The sequence below is a fragment of the Theobroma cacao genome, chromosome 9, assembly GCF_000208745.1.
Source record: "Theobroma cacao cultivar B97-61/B2 chromosome 9, Criollo_cocoa_genome_V2, whole genome shotgun sequence".
In the NCBI taxonomy this organism is placed as follows: Eukaryota; Viridiplantae; Streptophyta; class Magnoliopsida; order Malvales; family Malvaceae; genus Theobroma; species Theobroma cacao.
Genome location: NC_030858.1, coordinates 1,504,257 through 1,525,748, shown reverse-complemented (window position 1 = coordinate 1,525,748; position 21,492 = coordinate 1,504,257). Strand labels below are relative to the sequence as shown.

The window sequence follows — 21,492 nt, the reverse complement described above, 5'->3', positions numbered from 1 at the left end:
GCTATTTCCTTGTATTCTACCCATTGAGACTTGTTCTGCAAGTTTGGAAAGCATTTTCAGCCGACCCCATAGAAATATTGCTAAAGGGTGAATCATTGATCCTCCCGCTGCTGATCAAACGTCCCTTTGGGATGAAGGACCAAAAACAGAACATGAAATACATTTTTTTTATAGATTCAGACAAATGGGATGAGAAGGGCGAAACTGGATATCTATCTCGAACTAAAAGGACTGCTAGGGAAATTCCATCGACATTAAAAAATTATGGGAGTGATCCCTTTGATTTATAAGGCTGACAATTGTTTGTAGGCCTCTGAAGATAACAGTAATAGTTATCATGCTAGTACTTTATTGTCTCATTAGTGTATACTTTTCAAGCCAATGATGCACAGACTAATTGGAATATCAAGTGATAGAAACAAGGAAAAGCAAATGCAGAAGCAGAACAAAATGACAACAGAAAAACGTGGGAGCAATTGCATGTTCAGGATGTATGAGTGCGGGAATCAAGCAGTTGCCCTAATGTCAACGTGTGAAACTGATTCCCCGAGGGTGGATTCTGAATTGACAGCTGCTGAGAGACTTGCTGCATACTTGGTCGAGACTGTGGACTGGCATGTAAGCATGTCGATGCTAGTTTTACAATTGAGACCAGTTTTGCTGCTACTTGTTTCCTAGGAGGTGGGAGACGCTGGTCAAACAGATCTTTCAGCAGTACATGATGGAGGGTTGCTGATGATGAGCATGATGGTGAGAACGTAGAAAATGATGATGACAGGGAAGATATGAGATCCCCAGGATGCCTTCCCAAGAGTGTTTCCAATGTCACGACTCCAAAGCTGAAGACATCGCACTTTTCATTCACTTGCATGGTGTAAGCAAGCTCTACAAAAGAAAGATATCTGCTCAGAAACACTAAACCTGAAGTGCATGAATGTCTTTGGAATAGAGAAATAATTATTCTACTATTAGCCTATTCCTAATAAATATAGCAAGTTAAGCCTTATATTGCGACTGAAGTGCATGAATGTCCAAGGACTCTTCTTGTTTTTGTAAGCCACTGCGGCTTAACTTCTGTCTCCCAAGTGAGACTATTAATAATATCATCACCTATTGCAACTTAAAAGAGCCATAGAGCAAGAAAAATACCATGCAGAAAAGAAGAAAAAGATGGAAAAAAAACGACAACTAACCGGGAGCAGAGTAACCAAAAGTGCCTTCAAATGGGGTCCAATTGGATGAGTCAGGCTTTAGAAGCCTGGCAGCGCCAAAGTCTGCTACATAAGCCTCATATTCTGAATCTAGCAAAATATTCTTGCTTGAAATGTCACGATGGACTATGGGAGAGGTGCAGTCATGGTGCATGTAGGACACAGCATTAGCCACGCCTTTAATGACATTTACCCTCTTAATCCAATCAAAATCCATTGCTTGTTCCTCAATGCTCAGTATCTTCTCCAGGCTTCCTCCTTCCAAGAACTCGTACACCAGAATTGAGTGTAGCGGATGAGAGCAGAAACCATAAAGTTTCACAACATTGCGATGGCGTATTTCAGTCAAGGCACGAATCTCACTGTGAAAAGCTTTTTGGTCTGACACCCCACCTTCCGGAAGTGGGTGAAGTTTTTTCACAGCGACCATTTGACCACTCGACAATTGAGCTTTGTAAACGCTTCCATATCCACCCACCCCAATGCAATATTTGGAGTCGAATTCTTCAGTTGCTTCAACTATGTTTTCGTACATCCTTTACCCGTCATAGTTGCAAATTGCAAATAGATTCTGACTTTCTACTATCCTGGACGTGTTCTCATTATTTCTCTCTCATTGTTTGATACAAGAAAAAATCCCAAAGACAACAAATACAAGAAGTAGAGAGCATAAAAGTGAGGCCACAATTGCAATCACCATTTTCTTAGTCCTTTTGTGGGCAGGACTATGAGTTACATTTGAAGGACATGGTTCCAAACCTGTGATACTTCCGCACAAACCTTTGTTGTTTCTTAAAGCCTCAAATGAAGCCTCATGAAAGGCCTTATTGTTTGGAATAGGACCCTCCAACTGATTGTAAGATATATCAACAGATGTCAAGCTTAACATATCAGCAAAAGTTGATGGAATAAAACCCAAGAGCTTGTTGTGAGAGAGGTTCAACTTTTCCAAAGTTTTCAAATTCCCAACCTGGTCCGGTATTTCTCCTATCAGCAAATTCTGATTGAGATCAAGAATTTCAAGAAAGGACAAGCTGCCAAGCTCTGACGGAATTTCTCCACTCAATCTATTGCTGCTCAAATTCAGTTCTAAGAGTTTCTTACACATGCTCAATTGTCTTGGGATGGAGCTGTTCAGGTTGTTTGCTGCCAAGTTAAGATTCATAAGATAAGATAGCATTCCAATTTCTGGAGGAATACTGCCTGAAAGATGATTGTCATTCAGCATAAAGTTGAACAACAATTGTAACTCTCCCAGTTCCTTTGGAATCTCCCCAACTAGATTATTTGAAGAAAGGTCACAAACTTGTAGCTTAATTGCATTTCCAAGCTCTGAGGGTATCTGACTGGAGATATTATTGTTTGAGAGCTTTAGGCTTGTGAGATTGTGGCACTGACCCCATTTTGGTGACAGCTCACCATAGAATTTATTATAACTCAAATCTAGATAGTCCAAGTTCGGGTATATGCCTAAATCTTCAGACAAATTCCCAGTAAGTTGATTGTGTTCAAGTCGAACTCTGTATAGGCTGGTACAGTTCTTCAAGCTCTTTGGGATTGGACCTGTGAAAAGGTTGTTGTTTGCAGTAAATCTTTCAAGTGCTCTACCAAGGCACACCTGTTGTGGTAAATGGCCAGTCAAGTAATTTTCAAAGAGTTCCAAATCTTGCAAACGTGTAAGATTATTCATCTCTGCTGGAATGAAACCACTGAGACTGTTCTTAAACAGCCTTAAGGTGACAAGGGATCGGAGCTTTCCTAATTCCCGAGGAATTGATCCATGTAACTTATTATCATACAGTGATAAAATCAATGAGATTGGTTGAGTTTCCAATACTAGAAGGAATAAATCTTGAAAGTTTGTTCTCATAAAGTAAAAGATGGGATAACATTTTCAGGTTCCCTATAGAAGCGGGAAGTTCAGCCGTAAGACTATTATTGGTCAAAAAAAGAATTTCAAGGGATCTCAGCATTCCAATTTCATGAGGTATGGGTCCTGAAATTTTGTTGTTAAAAAGTTTGAGACTTACTAAGTTACTTAAATTTCCAATAGAGTTAGGGAGAGAACCAATCAGATTATTATTTGAGAGTGTAAGTCTATTCAGGGACTTCAGCATTCCAACTTGTTGAGGTATAGCACCAGAGAGCTTGTTTTTGTACAAGTAGAGAATGGACAGGTCTGTCAAGTTTCTTATAGAGTAAGGGATTGAACCTGTCAGAATGTTTGTATCTAGATAGAGCTGAGAAAGAGATCTTAACTTTTCTATTTCAAAAGGAATATTTCCATAAAGATAATTGACAGACAAGTCGAGATAGGTTAGTCTATATAGATTGCCAATATCTGATGGAATAATTCCATCAAGAGAATTGTTCCATAGATCAAGAACAGCAAGTTCAGGGAAAGAAGAGAAGCTAAAATCATGAAGTGTACCTATTAAACCGGAATTTGAAAGGTTCAAGTGGCTGACCCTTCCCGACTTGTCACAAGTGATCCCAATCCAGTAGCAAGTGTCATTTCCAAGCCAAGAAGACAGGACAGACTGACTTTGATGATCAAGACTAGCCTTCCACTTAAGAAGAGCATTCGCTTCCTTCTCGCTTGTTGATTCATCTCTAGGAACTGAAGAATTTGAAACAGAGACAGAAACGAAGACATGGAAAGAAGAAAGCAGCAGGAGGGTGAAGAAGAACAAGACTCGGAAGGACAAAGATGATTGTTTGATCAAAAAGAGCACCATATCTTCGATTGCAGGAGCAGGTTTTGGTTCTAATGAACTTTAAATGGAAAATTGTTACGCAGAATCGGAATGAAGGAGTAGTATTTAGAGGAAACGAGGGAATCCTCAGTTGGGAAGTCAAAGTCTTCCCTCCATGGAAAATGTACACACCTCATTTTCATTTATTCTTTCGAACATCTTGGTGAACATGCGGCGTTTGTGAAGCTGGAAGATACGGTGGGGCTTCATTCTTGGTCAGAGGTAGGGTCGGATTCCATTTAAATCCTATCACAGCGGAGCTAACGAGAAACAGAAGATTAATTACGGAGGTAAGGGGATACCGCACGTTGCTGGGGATCTATTAATTTGTACAGGAGCCCTTGAGTTCCTTGGTCTTTTGTATAGTTATTTAGGTGATGACTTTTGAAGGAGATTCTAGACTGTCATTCTCATGAGCAGAGAGTGATGGCCATGAATTTTCTTATTTTATTTCCAGAAGTGAGGTTTTTTACTTCCCTCTGGTTTCTCAAAAAAAATTACAAGCAATTTGTCATCATCCAACGTTGGAAATAAAGTTGTTCATTAGCAAGGATTGCTTTTCCTTGTGATCGAGGATTACCGCCTCGATCGTTTTCTTATCAGCAGCGAGATTATCCTCAGTTTCCCTGTGATTTTACAGAAGGTACTCCCAAGATCCCTCTCTGACCATAATCCCATCACACTCATTGTTGACCAAAGGAATTGAGGTCCAAAACCCTTTCGACTACTTTTCCACTGGCTTGAAAATAAGGAATTTGTCGCTTTCTTGAAAAGCACATGGGATTCGATCAATCAAGAAAATAGTGGCTTTGGTGGTCTTTTTGGAAAAATGAAGAGGCTTAAACTCTCAGTGAAAGCTTGGCAACAACAACATCATGCTGAAGATGGGAAAATGATCACCATCCTTGAGAACGACATTGATACCCTAAAAAAAGAAGCAGAAAAGAGGGAACTCTCTGTACCTGAAAAAGCCAACCACACCAACCTTAAATCAAAACTTTGGCACCTGTACAAACGAGAGGAGCAATCATGGTTACAAAAATCACGACTGCAATGGACTAAATTAGGTGATCATAACACCAAGTTTTTTCACATTACAGCCTCAAACAGAGGGAGAAAGAACTCAATCCATCAGATACAGAGAAACAGGACCTTTATCTATGACCCCATCGGCATAAAAAATGAGGTACTCTGTCACTTCAAAACTCTTTTTCTTAGGCAAGATACCTTGAAAATTAAAGAGTTTAATTGTCAATTTAGACAACTCAGTGTTGACCAAAATAGAAACCTTGAAGCACCTTTTACTGAGGAAGAAGTTTGTTTAGCCATTCAACAGTGTGATGGGAACAAAGCTCCTAGCCCAGACGGCTTCAACATGGAGATCTTTAAGAAACAGTGGCCACTTTTCAAAGAAGAAATTCTTGCTTTTATGGAAAATTTCTACAGCACCGAGAAATTCAACAAAAATGTAAATTCTTCTTTTATTACCTTGGTCCCAAAAATAAGCAGTCCTACTTTGATCTCTCACTTCAGGCCCATAAGCCTTGTAGGTTGCATCTATAAAATCTTAGCAAAAGTTCTTGCTAACAGGCTCAAAGTGGTGATCGAATCTGTCATTGGTGAAAATCAATTTGCTTTTTCCAAAGGGAAGCAGATTCTTGACTGTTACTTAATAGCTAGTGAGTTTATTGACTATATGAAAAAAACCAAAAAAAGCGGTCTCATGTTCAAAGCTGATTTTGAAAAGGCTTTTGATAGTGTTAAATGGGACTACTTGGATTTAATCATGCAGCTCATGAATTTTGGTCCAAGATGGCGAGGTTGGATCAGGCAATGTGTTATTACTACCAGCATTTTAATCATTGTGAATGGCACCCCTACTGCTCAATTTTCTGCTCAAAGAGGACTTAGGCAAGGATGTCCTCTTTCCCCCATTCTCTTCAATATTGTTGTTGAATCTTTTAGCATCCTTTTTAACAAGGCTAATAATTTGGGAGTATTTGAAGGAATCAACATTGGGAGCTCTGACATTGCTATTTCTCATCTGCAATTTGCAGATGACACCTTACTTTTTTGTAGACCTCACTCTGATCAGATTACAAATATTGCAAGGATTCTACGAATTTTTCAATCAGTTTCAGGGCTCAAAATCAATTTCTCTAAGAGCTGTCTAATGGGCATTGGTATCGATGATTCTCTGTTGAGTTCTTGGGCTTCAATGATCAACTGCAAGGTGGGAGCCCTCCCCACGAATTATCTCGGGTTACCGTTAAGAGCTAATCTTCGCTCAATGGGAACTTGGCAGCCCATCATTGACAAATTTAATTCAAGATTAGCTGGCTGGAAAGGACAATTTCTCTCTATGGGAGGCAGGCTTACACTTATCAACTCAGTCCTCTCAAGCCTCCCCCTCTTTTACCTCTCCATTTTTCGTCTTCCAACCATGGTCAAACAAAAACTTGAAGCTATTCAAAGAAACTTTCTCTAGTCTGGTTCTTCCGAGAAAAAGAAAATTCATTATGTCAACTGGTCCACTGTTAGTAACCCAAAAACTCAAGGAGGATTGTGAATCATTGATTTAGAGCTAAAAAATAGAGCTCTTCTCAACAAATGGCTTTTGAGGTATGCAAATGAGCCTGATAGGATATGGAGGCAAGTTGTATATGCCAAAAACAAGTTGAAACCGGACTGTTTGATTCCTATTGACAAACCTCACAAGCCTTCCTCCCTTTGGAATCACATCATGAAGCCAATGGACCCAGCAAACAAATATCATGAACTTGTAACCAAAGGGTTTGCTCACTCTCTCGGTAAAGGCACCACCATCCGTTTTTGGGAAGACTTGTGGGCTGACGACTCCACTTTGGCCACCAAATTTCCACGCATTTATGCATTGGCAATAAGCAAGAAAGCCACGATTATTGAATTAGGAAGCTGGGTTGAATGAATTTGGAGGTGGGATGTTAAGTTAAGAAGGCAGACTCTTAGCTAGGAGCAAAATCAGTGGAGAGATTTCACTACCTTCATTAAGAATTTTCAACCTCACCCCACTGACAAAGATATAGTGGTGTGGAAGAAAACTACTAGTGGTCTCTACACTCCTTCCTCTTTTATTAAAGCAAGCCATGGTACCCCCCTAGCTATACAAGTTTTTGGAAAAATGTTTGGATTGGCTACGCTCCCCCGAAAGTTGAAACTTTCTGTTGGCAAACCCTCCATGGGAAAATAGCTGCCAAATCTGTTTTGATGCATCGAGGAGTTCTTGCGGTTGATGACGCTAATTGCTCTTTCTGCACCTCTCAACTCGAGACTTCCTTTCATGTCCTCTTTGATTGCATCATTGCTTGGAAAACATGGTCTTCTTGTTGTTGCTTATGGGGTATCACTTGGGTTCAACCTGGTGATGTTTTGTCTTTTTTTAAGGCATGGTTTGAACTTCCCATGCCTACGGGCAAGAGAGATACATGGAGAATGCTATTCTTTGCAACACTTTGAACACTTTGGCTTTGTAGAAATGAGGTTATTTTTAGAGGGAAAAGCTTTAGTCCAAACAAAATGAGAGACATCGCCCTTTTACGCCACATGCTTTGGTGTCGAGGGAAATGGGAACTTGGCCATGTTCCTGCTGACCTATGTCTCATGAAGCCTCTTTGCTCCAACATCAACACTAAAAGGAAGAACCAAAGAATGGCTACCAATTGGTCAACTCCACCACCTGGAACTCTTAAACTCAACACAGATGGCGCAGCAAAAGGCAAACCTGGACCTGCTCGTATTGGAGGAGTGATTAGGGACCACCATGGCTTCATTCGGGGAACATTCTCTGAAAACATTGGAATCGAGGACTCAAATTTTGCTGAATTTTATGCCATACGGGAAGGAATCAGCTTCTTCTTTTCATCTCCCTAGGCTGTCACTCATTCTCTAGTTGTGGAAAGCGACTCTGCCAATGCTATCAATTGGGCGCAACACCACTGCAAAGTCCCTTGGCGGATGAAAAATATTTCGAATACCATTGAAACTTTCTTGCGTAAAAACACAAGAGTCACTTTCAAGCATGTAATGAGGGAAGCCAACAAGGTTGCAGATGGATTGGCCAAAGCAGGGGTATTAAGAGACTCAAACTTCAAAGCCTACTTTCAAAACCAACAGGGGGAGAGCACATGAACTATTCCTCCATTGCAAAGGCTTTATTATTTTGGTTAACCTTCAACTACCCCTATGTTTTTTCTTTTGAATATGATTTCTCGCTTCATCCTCTGTTTGTCATGCTTTGTACCTCAATGCTGGAAGTAGCAGATCTCTTTTTTTATAATCTGTTACTTTTTTACAGGCATTCTTGAAGTGCTTTTTGTAATCTCCTCTTGCGAGATCTCTTGTAATTAATAAATACTGCCTTTCAAAAAAAAAAAAGCATATATAATAGCAAAAAAATATACAGCTCCAGTCCCAGCGGTTTCGGCCAAGACACCTAGTGTCCTTATCATTTCTGATGTTAAGGGCACAACTCCAAGAAATATAGGGATTGTACTGGAGCAAAGCAATACAACAAAAAACAAGGTCTGTTTTGTTGCCAGTACATCTGAACCATTTGAACTACGAAGAAATCTCCAAATAACAATCAGCATAGGTGACCATCCCTCCCTAATATAATAGTGCAAGTATAGTCTACCTTGAACATTCGTAATCAACATATTCAGCAGTTAAAGGCCCATACTTTTCTGCCAGTTTTTCACTGAAAAAAAACCTTCGCAGGTTGTATCCATTCTGTATTAGGAATTTAGAATATTTAAATTGCCCTTGCACTGCATGTGTTCAATTCAAGGGCTTAATTCAATACTTACTCGGGGCCAACTAGGCTTGGAAATGCCACTCAACTCATCAGCTTCTCATATCAAGTCTTGTCTTTGTTTTCTTTGAATACTTGACTCAATGGGTCATTCATCAGTATTACCACATTAAACTTGCACTAAAGATACCGTGAATTTGCAAAACAACTCAACAAGAATACTGCCTTCGCAATGTTGTAACTATTAAGAAGTGATAAAAAATAAAAATTTATTAAATACATAATTAAAAAATATATATATCATATTATTAATTATTTTAATTTTTACATAATTGGACAAGTGAAATAAATAATTAAAAATTAATAAAAAATAAAAAATAAATATTCAATAAATACTTAATTTAAAAAATATTTTATTAATTATTTTAATTTTTCTATATTTTAATATAATTAATTATATTATACAAACTTTTGAGACTCGTAAAAATGCGGGCCTAAAGAAAGAGCCTTGATGGCTTTATGCATAAGCCGGCCCTGCCGATGAGCTTCCCCCTATCCACTTCACTTCAAGGCTTCTCACCACGCCGGAGCGAATGACAGCGGTCAAGTTTTAGAGGCGTTGTCAGTGTCAGTCAGGAGGGAGAGAAAGAGGCGGTAAGGCTGCCTCCGCCTCCTAGTCTCCCAAGCGCCGCCGCATCCCAGTCTTGGCTCTCCTCATCCGAGAACTTTTCCCAATGGTAAAGTTTTCTGACCCCGTCAACTCGTCGGACATCAGTTTCATGGTTATTCTTTCATTGTTGCAGCATGTGATTGTTTCTTTTGGACGTGAAGACAAATTCAAAATCACGTGAAAGAAGAAAAATAGTAAGGACAGGTATTTTAGTCATTTAACAAAATCCGTTAATAGTGCTTAGAATTTTGGAGTGGATTCTCCATTTTAATACTAATAGATTAAAAGTGAATTATAATCAAAAGTTAGAGGTGTAAAGGATATTTTACCGTTCATATCACCAGTAGATATAGTTGCACACATAAACAAGAAGAAAAAACGAACAACATTAGGACATCAGATGGATTCGGGTTACTTGGGGAATGTTGATGATGGGGCACAGAAAAAAGAAGATGATGGCCAAGATTGGATACTTGCTAGTAGAAATGTCACGATTAATGAGGGGGAAGCAGTGGATTGTATGGAGTTGATGGAGCATTCGGCGTGGCTCAAGGTTGATGATGATGAACGGTGCTTGGGCAAAGGAATCGGGCAAGGGAGCGGGTCGACTAAGGCAGGCTCGGATGATGTTGGAGCCCCGATTGGATTGGGTAGATGATTTGGAGGAGAAATGCATGCTTTAGGGCCAAACTAAAGCTCTAAAGCTGGAAGGGAAATGGACCAATTTTGGCTCTGGTACACAGGGCAGCTTTAAGCCGTAAGAGGATAAAGTTTTGAGCCCAGCTGCATTGGATTTGCTGATAATTGCATATAAATTATGGGTGATTTGTTATTCTTGTGAATTTGCTTGCTGTGTCGTTTGGTTGGGTGATTAATGGTGAGGGGTTCAACTAATTTTGTAGTAGTATTGAGAGTTGATTGTTGTGGTTTATATCTACTGGTCATGTGTGATGATTGTTTTTGGTGTGAAGCAAAAGAAGAATGAAAATGCTTTCACGGAATCTAGAGGGATGGAGTTCAGTAATCAAGAGGATTTCTGGCTGTTTGATAACTAGTTTGGAATGCAGTGAGAAAAAGATTGGTGATTCATGCAAATTTTAGACTAAAAAAGTTCAACTTCATGTCGATTATTGAACTAAGCACTCCAAAAATTTTCAGAAAATTAATCATACAATGCAAATATTTTATTATCTCATCAGAGGAAGCTTTTCGAGCCAATGATGCACAACTTAACTGGAACATCAAGCGATAGAAACATGGGAAAGGAAATGCAGAACCAGAACAGAATGATAACAGTAAAATTAAAGAGGGAACAATTGGATGTTCAGGATGTACGACTGCTGGAATCAAGCAATTCCCCTAATGCGAAGGTGTGAAACTGATTCACCAAGGGTGGATTCTGAATTGACAGCTCCTGAGAAACTTGTTGCATACTTGGTCGAGATTGTGGACTGGCATGTAAGCATGTAGATGCTAGTTTTACAATTGAGACCAGTTTTGCTGCTACTTGTTTCCTAGGAGGTGGGAGACGCTGGTCCAACAAATCTTTCAGCAGTAAATGATTGACGGTTGCTGATGATGAGCATGATGGCGAGTAGGAAGAAAATGATGATGACAAGGAAGATATGAGATCCCCAGGATGCCTTCCCATGAGTGTCTCCGATGTCACGACTCCGAAGCTGAAGACATCACACTTTTCATTCACTTTCATGGTGTAAGCAAGCTCTACAAAAGAAAGATATCTATCAGAAACAGTGAAACTGAATTGCGTGAATACCTTTGGAATTTCAACTTCAGCTTCCTCCCATATATAGAGGAGTAATTATCTTACTACTAGAAGTTAAGCAAAATGAAACAAGATTATCCAGATGTTTAAGGCCTGCCTTGCAGGTTTTGTTCAACAGAGCTAATAGTCCATGTGCGATTCTCATCTTTTTTGTTCCTCTGAGGAGTGCTTTTAGGCCTTTTACTTTGAAGCTGGAGTTATCTAGGATAATTAACCATTAAAAAAAATCCCTTTTTGGTGACTGAGAAATAGAGATGAAAGCAAAACTGATTGCAAAGATCAAATTTTGCTAATTTCCTTTGTATTGTTGACTAACTTCTGGTTGGCTTATGTTGAACAAATCAGGTATCCAAGTTCAATATTGTCTGGTTTCGGTCTTAGCATTATTATTTCACCAAATTTTCTAATCTAACATTTTCAAATTGCAGCTTAAAAGAGCCAAGAAAACATAAACCATGCATAAAAGAAGAAAAAGATGGAAAGAAAAGAAAACTAACCGGGAGCTGAGTAACCAAAAGTGCCTTGAAATGAGGTCCAATTGGATGAGTCAGGCTTTAGAAGCCTGGCAGCGCCAAAGTCTGCTACATGAGCCTCATATTCTGAGTCTAGTAGAATATTCTTGCTTGAAATGTCACGATGGACTATGGGAGGGATGCAGTCATGGTGCATGTAGGACACAGCATTAGCCACGCCTTTAATGAAATTTACCCTCTTAATCCAATCAAACTCCATTGCTTGTTCCTTAGTGCTCAGTATCTTCTCCAGGCTTCCCCCTTCCAAGAACTCGTGCACCAGAATTGAGTGTCGAGGATGAGAGCAGAAACCATAAAGTTTCACAACATTGCGATGGCGTATTTCAGTCAAGGCACGAATCTCACTGTGAAAAGCTTTTTGGTCGGCCACCCCACCTTCCGGAAGTGGGTGAAGCTTTTTCACAGCAACTATTTGGCCATCTGATAATTGAGCTTTGTAAACGCTTCCATATCCTCCGACCCCAATGCAATATTTGGAGTCAAATTCTTCAGTTGCTTCAATTATGTTTTCGTACATCATTTTCCCGTCATAGTTGCAAATTGCAAATAGATTCGGACTTTCTACCATCTTGGGCGTGTTCTCAGTATTTCTCTCTCTTTGTTTGATACAAGAAAGAATCCCGAAGACAACAAATACAAGAAGTAGTGAGCATAAAACAGAGACCACAGTTGCAATCACAATTTTCCGATCAAGATTATGGTTTACATTTGAAGAACATGGTTCCAAATCTGTGATATTTCCGCACAAAGCTTTGTTGTTTCTGAAAGCCTCAAAAGAAGCCTCATGAAAGGCCTTATTGTTTGGAAGAGGACCCTCGAACTGATTGTAAGATATATCAACAGATATCAAGCTTAACATATCAGCAAAAGTTGATGGAATAAAACCCAAGAGCTTGTTGTGTGAGAGGTTCAGCTTTTCCAAAGTTTTCAAGTTCCCAACCTGGTACGGTATTTCTCCGATCAGCAAATTTTGACTGAGATCAAGAATTTCAAGAAAGGACAAGCTGCCAAGCTCTGACGGAATTTCTCCACCCAATCTATTGCTGCTCAAATTCAGTTCTATGAGCTTCTCACACAAGCTCAATTGTCTTGGGATGGAGCTGTTTAGGTTGTTTGCTGCCAAGTGAAGATTCGTAAGATCAAATAGCTTTCCAATTTCTGGAGGAATACTGCCTGAAAGATGATTATCTTTTAGCATAAGTTCGAACAACAATCGTAACTCTCCCAGTTCCTTTGGAATCTCCCCAACTAGATTATTGGAAGAAAGGTCACATACGTGTAGCTTAGTTGCCTTTGCAAGCTCTGAGGGTATCTCACCGGAGATATTATTGTTTGAGAGCTTTAGGCTTGTTAGATTGTGGCACTGGCCCCATTTTGGTGACAGCTCACCATAGAATTTATTGTAACTCAAATCTAGATAGTCCAAGTTCGGGTATATGTCTAAATCTTCAGACAAATTCCCTGTAAGTTGATTGTGTTCAAGCCGAACTCTGTATAAGCTGGTACAGTTCTTCAAGCTCTTTGGGATTGGACCTGTGAAAAGGTTGTTGTGTGCAGTAAAATCTTCAAGTGCTCTACCAAGGCACACCTGTTGTGGTAAATGGCCAGCCAAGTAGTTTTCGGCGAGTTGCAAACTTTGCAAACGTGTAAGATTATTCATCTCTGCTGGAATGAAACCATGGAGATCGTTGTTGTGCAACATTAAGCCGACAAGAGATTGGAGCTTTCCTAATTCCCGAGGAATTGATCCATGTAACTTATTATGATTTAGTATTAATTCAATGAGATTTGTTAAATTTCCGATACTAGAAGGAATAAATCCTGAAAGTTTGTTATGGTTAAGGTAAAGATATGACAACTTTTTCAAGTTTCCTATCGAAGTGGGAATTTCACCCGTAAGACTATTATTGGTCAAATAAAGATGATGAAGAGATCTCAGCATTCCAATTTCTCGAGGTATGAGTCCTGAAATTTTGTTGTTCATAAGGCGAAAATATGATAAGTTAATTAAGTTTTTAATAGAGATTGGGAGAGAACCAATCAGATTATTTTGAGAGAGGTCAAGTTCATTCAGAGATTTCAGCATTCCAACTTGTTGAGGTATAGCACCAGAGAGCTTGTTGTTGAACAAGTAGAGAAAGAATAAGTTTGTCAAGTTTCCTATAGAAGGAGGGATTGAACCTATCAGAATATTTTCTTCCAGATAGAGCTCAGAAAGAGACCTTAACTCTCCTATTTCAAAAGGTATATTTCCACAAAAATAATTAGAAAACAAGCTGAGGTAAGTCAGTCTAGATAAGTTACCAATATTTGATGAAATGGTTCCTTTGAGAGAATTGTTAGACAAATCAAGCCAATTAAGAGACCTCAGCATTCCAATTTCTTGAGGTATGAGACCCGAAATTTTGTTGTTAAAAAGACGAAGATCTGATAAGTTACTTAAATTTCCAATAGAGTTAGGGAGAGGACCGACTAGATTATTATCAGAGAGTGTAAATTTGTATAGAGACTTCAGCATTCCAACTTGTTGAGGTATAGCACTAGAGAGCTTGTTGTTGAACAAGAAGAGAAAGAACAAGTTTGTCAAGTTTCCTATAGAAGGAGGGATTGAACCTATCAGAATGTTTTCTTGTAGATAGAGTTCAGAAAGAAACCTTAACTTTCCTATTTCAAAAGGTATATTTCCATAAAGATAATTGGTAGACAAGCCGAGGTAAGTTAGTCTAGATAGATTACCGATATCTGATGGAATGATTCCATTAAAATGATTGAAAGACAAATCGAGATAAGTCAGTCTAGATAGTTTACCAATATATAATGGAATGAATCCATTTAGAGAATTGTTCCATAGATCAAGAACTGCAAGTGTAGGGAAAGAAGAGAAGCTAAAGTCATGAAGTGTACCTATTAAACCGGAATTTGAAAGGTTCAAATGGCTGACCCTTCCAGACTTGTCACAAATGATCCCAGTCCAGTAGCAAGTGTCATTTCCAAGCCAAGAAGACAGGACAGACTGACTTCGATGATCAAGACTAGCCTTCCACTTAAGAAGAGCATTCGCTTCCTTCTCTCTTGTTGATTCATCTCTAGGAACTGAAGAATTTGAAACAGAGACAGAAACGAAGACATGGAAAGAAGAAAGCAGCAGGAGGGTGAAGAAGAACGAGACTCGGAAGGACAAAGATGATTGTCTGATCAAAAAGAGTACCATATCTTCGATTGCAGGAGCAGGTTTTTGTTCTAATGAACTTTAAATGGAAAATTGTTACTCAGAATCTGAATGAAGTAGTATTTAGAGGAAACGAGGGAATCCTTTCACTTGGGAAGTCAAAGTCTCCGTGATCACGCGGTGTTTGTGGGGCTGGAAGATATGGTGGTCTTCATTCTTACTAATCTTGGTCAGAGGTAGGGTCGAATTCCACTTAAGTGCCATCACATCAGAGCTAACGAGACACAGAAGATTAATTACAAGCAATTCTGTCAACATTCAACGATGGAAAAATGGTTGTTCATTAGCAAGGATGGCTTTTCCTTATGATGATCCAGGACACGAAACATATGTTTCTTCACACGTGCAACCATTGAAACGCCCCTCCCTACCATTGGAATATGATAAGAGGCCTGAGCATTCTAAGCTATACTTGGTTAGAGAAATGGGAATCCATAGGCATAATGAAGCAGCAAGCAAGCTTTACAGTCATAACATTTCTCCAGCAAGCCTTGCAACTCCTATTCCAAACTGGAATGTGTGTGTATTATACATTGTTTTCAGATCTGCCAATCGAATACAATTTAGATCAAAGTAACAGCATTTTAACAAATCAATCTGCGTCTTCAACAGTAAAATCAGGCTCAGGAGGCTTTTGTAGTTTCACCAACTCCTTTGCACTCTTAACATTCCGATTTTAATGAATACCACGAAGTCCATTTGCTGCAAACTTGGAAGCTAAGAAAGTGGACTGTTATTGCGGGTTCCATCCGTCCCTTCTGCTGATTCTTCTTCCATCCTACAAGGATCCATGCTCTTCCTCTCGGAATAACGCCGCCAAGCAGCTTGGATAAAGAATATGAGCTCTAAGGACAAAATTTGTTATGTTTAAACTCATTTGAATTATTTAGTATTTTACTTAGATTAAGGATTACCATTGCTAATTACAATTGATTAGTCAGAAACATATAATTATACTACATATTTATATGTTTATGGATCCGTGCAATACTTTAACTTATGCTCTCATATAATATATGTAGTTATATTAGTCTATTATGGAAACAAAATATGAAAATAAGTTATATTTCCGTTTGATTAACATTTTTGACAAAGCCTGAGTGAAGATTCCAAAATCAAAGGGAGGATTATCATTATTGTCAGCTGCTGGGAACTAATCATTAAGAACAGAATCTCCGATGCCATCCCATATGCTATAACCGTCCATCTGCTGCTTCCCACAGTAGAGGAAATTATTTTTACATTTATCACTTCTGCCAGCATGTACATCTACAGCTACCAAGTATCAGAATTCCCCTACCACCTAAAACGTTCATCCAATAAAAATACAGATCAAAAAATAATTGCTTGAGTAACCATATTTGCGTAAGAACAGGGCTAGAACAGGTTATTAGGTCAAAAAGTTTTGCCCCAGAGACCAAATTAGCAAGAAAGACCGGTTCATATAGCTTCTACATTATAATATTTGTTCTTGGACCCCATACAAATTTTTCGTTTAGTGCCAAATTCTATCCCCAGCCTTGACTTTCAACAGGAAATTAGAATTGGAATCAGCATATAGAAAATTCTAATGGAAACCAAACATTTAGCAGGAAAAGATTACAGAGACTTGGTAAACTAACTTGTCTTGAGTTCACTGAAGTGAAGTTGGGGTTCTGCAATCCTATTTGCTTTTAGGTAGCTTATTGTCGGTGCAAAGAAGCTAGTTCCGGCATTCAAGTCTTCTTGATCTTTTCCACTAGCGTAGTCAATACTGCAAATTGCACGTTTTGGTGGAGAATTCTGCAATGTTTCAGTGAGTCCACTTTATGGAGTCAATTCCAACTTGAGGCATAACCTTCTTCTTTTTCCTTTAACACGGTGAAAGACTAATTTCCAGCCTGGCGTACTCCATATTGCACGCCATAAATTGCTGGAATCAAGCATGCATCATTTCGTCCTACAGCTGCCAAGTACCAGAATGCCCCTTCTGTCTCAAACATTCATCCAACAATAAGACAGATAAAAAATTAATTACTTGAGTAACCATATTTGCATAAGAACAGGGCTAGAACAGGTTAAAAAGTGAAAATTGTACACCAAATATCAAAATTAGCAAGAAAGGCCGGTTCATATAGCATCACAACAAAGAGGGTGGAGAACAACTAACAACAGACTTCATTAGTGAAACAAAGACACAAATTTAATAGGCATTTACATGGCTACAAAGCATATATGATAGCAAATGACAAGCAGCTCCAGCCCAAGCAGTTTCAGCAAAAACGACCGCTGTCATTTTCATTTCTGATGTTAAGGGTACAACTCTAAGAAATCTAGAGATGAACTGAAGGAATACAACAACAAACACGGCCTGTGTTTGTTGCCAGTACATCTGAACCATTTGAACTATGAAGAAATCTCCAAACAACAATCAGTATAGGCAGCCATCCCTCCCTAATATAATAATACACGTATAATCGACCTTGAACATTCATAATCAAGCAGCGACAGGACAACACTTTTCTGCCAGTTTTTTTCACTGAAAAAGAACCTTTGCAGGTTGTATCCATTCTGTATTAGGAATTTGGAATATTTAAACCTTGCACTGCATGTGTTCAAGGGCTTAATTCAATACTTACTCTACGAGTCTTACATACTTTATAACAACATCATTCATATATCCTTACCATCATGACTTTTGACTATAATTCACTTCTTATCCATTAATATTGAAAATGGACACTCCATTCTACCATACCGTTTAATTAATTACTCTTTGCTCAATTATGTGAGATGAATTTCATACCTATTTTACCTCTACATCTATTATGTGTTTGTTTTTAAAGGATTAAACAGTTTTCATAATTCTTTTTCTCTTTCTTTTCACTTGAGCGTGACGACTAGCTCTTTTTCCCTCCAATTCTTTCTTCTATACATCCACACTTATTTTTTCATCCGTTCCTCATATTCCCCCCTCTCCCTTTGTCTCCTTATCCCCTAAGAGAAAACCATTCTTGTCATTCCCCAATCCTGACATGGTCATATTACCTTGAGACTAGGTCCCAAAGTAATACAAAGCCTTTCCTTTCATCATACTTGAAATAGTCCAAAATTTAAAGTCGTAATAATGATTCTATTCCAACATATTGGTATAATTAATGATTAAGATTTGACTAACGTCTCCAAGAAAAATAAATAAACATCTAGAAACTTAAATATCCATTATATATAGTATGTGTTTCAAAGAAGCTAACAATGTCTTGACACTAGGACAAACTTCTCAATTTATTCTCTTAGCTCCTATGATCTTAAGGTTCATATATTTAGTCGTCTGAAAAATATAATAAAAGAATAAGCAAACCACGGCTCAGCAAGTATAGCCACACACACCTTACCGGATCAAGCATTGTTTTCAATATAACATATAGATCATTTAAGGACATTTCAATAAATCATGCTTCCAAATAGTTAAAGAATCATTATATACAAAAATGGATAACATTGTGAGTTTTTAAATCATTGATCATCATATATCATTTTTGAAATATCATTCTAGCAAATCATAGATTCAATCTTTTAAATTCGTAAAGTTTCATTATCTTAGTTACTGTCACTATTATATCCTATGACAAGGGCTGTATTGACTAATCATTTTCATGATCGTTACTAACTATTATATCTCATTAATAAGGCCGTTTGCTAACTATTATATCTCGTTAGTAGGGCCATAGAACTAGTTTTGGTGTTGATTATCCCACTTTTTAGTGATTATTTCGTAGCTCTTAAAACATTCTTTAAAGATGATCAAAAGTTTTCTTTCGTTCATAAATTGATATTCATCACATAAATCAATCAAAGTATTCATAGAATAATATTCATCATATGTAAAACTCAAATCATTTGAAAATCCAATTTTCCATCACATGAGTAAACCAAATCATTCATAAGTCAATATTCATCATATTATTAAGCTCAAAACAGAAGATAATCATATACTTGACTTTATTTTCAATATACTTAAATAATTAAATAAAACATTTAATTCATTTAAGAAATATACATATACGATAATTTCGAAACAAGGTGTGTGAAGATATACTTACCTCCCTTCATTCTAACAAACTCACTTCCTTCCAAAATACTCAAAAGCCTAATAATAATCATTTAAATATAGTAGCAATCATCTAACTCTCTAAAGTTTATTTATTATCCAAAACTACACAAAATAATCCAAACTCTCCTAAATCAGAAATCTAGTAGCTTGCACATCATTTAGTAAAATAACCATATCTTAAGCTATGAAACTCGAAAATGAGATTCGTTTAGTGCGTTGGAAACTAGACTTGATAAGCTTTCTATCCTTATAAATCTCAAAACTTCTTTCACTATAGGAAAAGTGCAGAAAATTTTTGAAATTGCCTCTGGCATTGCTGTCAGGCAGTTTGCACTGTCTTTACAAAAAAAAAAAATCATATCTTTGCATAAAAAACTCGGAATCCACTTCCATTTTATATGTTAAAAAATAGAGTTATGTAGCTTTCCAACCGTATATAACTCAACTAGTGAAACTCCATAAATCATTTCATAATTAGACTCAAAGTGACTCTACAGTGCATGATACTTGATGCTACAAACAGATTTTCCTTTTCAATTTCAATCCAAATTTTTGTAAATCAATAACATATTTTTCTTCGATTTAAAAGAGGATTTTACTCACCTTGTAATGATCGATCTAGAAGCAACCTTTGAATGCTTATCCTTCAAGTTGTTCTTGAAAATCCCCAAATCCTATGTAAAAGTATATAGTTTTAGGTTTTTCACATTAAGGTGACCGCCTATGTTCAAATAGTATATTTATATTAACCCTAATGAAATTTTAATAACTTCAGCATAAGAAAGTAATTTAGGCCCAATTATTTGTAAAGGCGTATCTGTTACTGTTTTTTTTTTTTTTTTATGTTAATACTTCAGTCCAAATATTATTTGGGCTGGGGTATTGCAGTTCAACGCAACCTCAACAAGCAACTCAATGCACTGATTCAAGCCTCTATGCAGAACCCCTTCACATCGTCAGATTGCAACACAACGCCGTTTGAATTGGTGAATGTGTTGCGAGGGCTTTGTCTCGGCGATAGCGGCGTAGGAGAGGAAGAGGTTTGTGATGAGAGTCCGACGAGCGTGATGGAAGGTGTGGTAGATGTGGAGAGGGTTATGTTGCCAAAAGGAGCATATATGTTAGGTTGAATGGTTATCTAAAGATGATGAGTCATGTTGGAGCGAGTCACCGTGGTAAAACTCGGGGCCAATTAGGCCTGAAAATGGCACTCAACTCATCAGCTTCTCATATCAAGTCCTTTTTTTTTTGAATGCTTGACTCAATGGGTCCTTCATCTGTATTACCGCATTAAACTTGCCTAAAGATATCGTAAATTTGCAAAATAACTCAACAAGACAATACTGTTAACTACCTGGAAAATAGTGGACCAGAAAAGGAGAAAAAAGACCAGCATCTCGAAACTTGTTGAGATTTCAACATTCCAACTTGTTGAGGTATAGCACCAGAGAGCTTATTTCTGAACAAGTAAAGAAAGGACAGGTTTGTCAAGTTTCCTATAAAAAGAGGGATTGAACTTGTCAGAATGTTATTTTCTAAATAGAGCTGAGAAAGAGACCTTAACTTTCCTATTTCAAAAGGTATATTTCCAAAAAAATAATTGACAGACAAGTCGAGATAGGTTAGTTTAGATATATTGCCGATATCGGATGGAATAATTCCACGGAGAGAATTGTTCCATAGATCAAGAACAGCAAGTTCAGGGAAAGAAGAGAAGCTAAAATCATGAAGTGTACCTATTAAACCGGAGTTTGAAAGGTTCAAGTGGCTAACCCTTCCAGACTTGTCACAAATGATCCCAATCCAGTAGCAAGTGTCATTTCCAACCCAAGAAGACAGGACAGACTGACTTTGATGATCAAGACTAGCCTTCCACTTAAGAAGAGCATTCGCTTCCTTCACTCCTGTTGATTCATCTCTAGGAATTGAAGAATTTGAAACAGAGACAGAAACGAAGACATGGAAAGAAGAAAGCAGCAGGAGGGTGAAGAAGAACGAGACTCGGAAGGACAAAGATGATTGTCTGATCAACAAGAGTACCATATCTTTGATTGCAGAAGCAGGTTTTGGTTCTAATGAACTTCAAATGGCAAATTGTTACGCAGAATCTGAATGAAGAAGTAGTATTTAGAGGAAACGAGGGAATCCTTTCACTTGGGAAGTCAAAGTCTTCCCTCCGTGGAAAATGTACACTACTCATTTTCATTACTCTTTCAAATATCTTCGTGAACACGGGGTGTTTGTGGGGCTGGAAGATATGGTGGTGCTTCATTCTTACTAATCTTGGTCCGAGGTAGGGTCGGATTCCATTTAAATCCTATCACATCAGAACTAATGAGACACAGAAGATTAATTACAAGCAATTCCGTCAACATCCAACGTTGGAAAAAATGTTGTTCGTTAGCAAGGATGGCTTTTCCATATG

General features: G+C 38.0%; 2 protein-coding genes and 1 pseudogene across 3 annotated transcripts; all 3 read right to left on the bottom strand.

Moving 5' to 3' along the window:
• Positions 258-4,330, bottom strand: LOC18587840 (annotated as a pseudogene).
• LOC18587837 (probable leucine-rich repeat receptor-like protein kinase At1g35710) lies at positions 9,207-15,004 on the bottom strand. Its single transcript, XM_018127346.1, has 2 exons — positions 11,710-15,004; positions 9,207-11,151 (listed from the first exon to the last, which is right to left on the bottom strand). The coding sequence occupies exons 1-2, from the start codon at positions 14,954-14,956 to the stop codon at positions 10,751-10,753; spliced, it is 3,648 nt and encodes a 1,215-aa protein (XP_017982835.1). The 5' UTR covers positions 14,957-15,004; the 3' UTR covers positions 9,207-10,750.
• Positions 16,116-21,487, bottom strand: LOC18587835 (probable leucine-rich repeat receptor-like protein kinase At1g35710). 2 transcript variants are annotated; one of them, XM_018127347.1, is made up of 3 exons: positions 20,804-21,487; positions 20,422-20,563; positions 16,116-16,943 (listed from the first exon to the last, which is right to left on the bottom strand). In XM_018127347.1, exons 1-3 carry the CDS (start codon positions 21,108-21,110, stop codon positions 16,904-16,906), a joined length of 489 nt encoding a protein of 162 aa, XP_017982836.1. In that variant the 5' UTR covers positions 21,111-21,487; the 3' UTR covers positions 16,116-16,903. The 2 variants fall into 2 exon arrangements, with proteins under 2 accessions (XP_017982836.1, XP_017982837.1); XM_018127348.1 differs by lacking the exon at positions 20,422-20,563.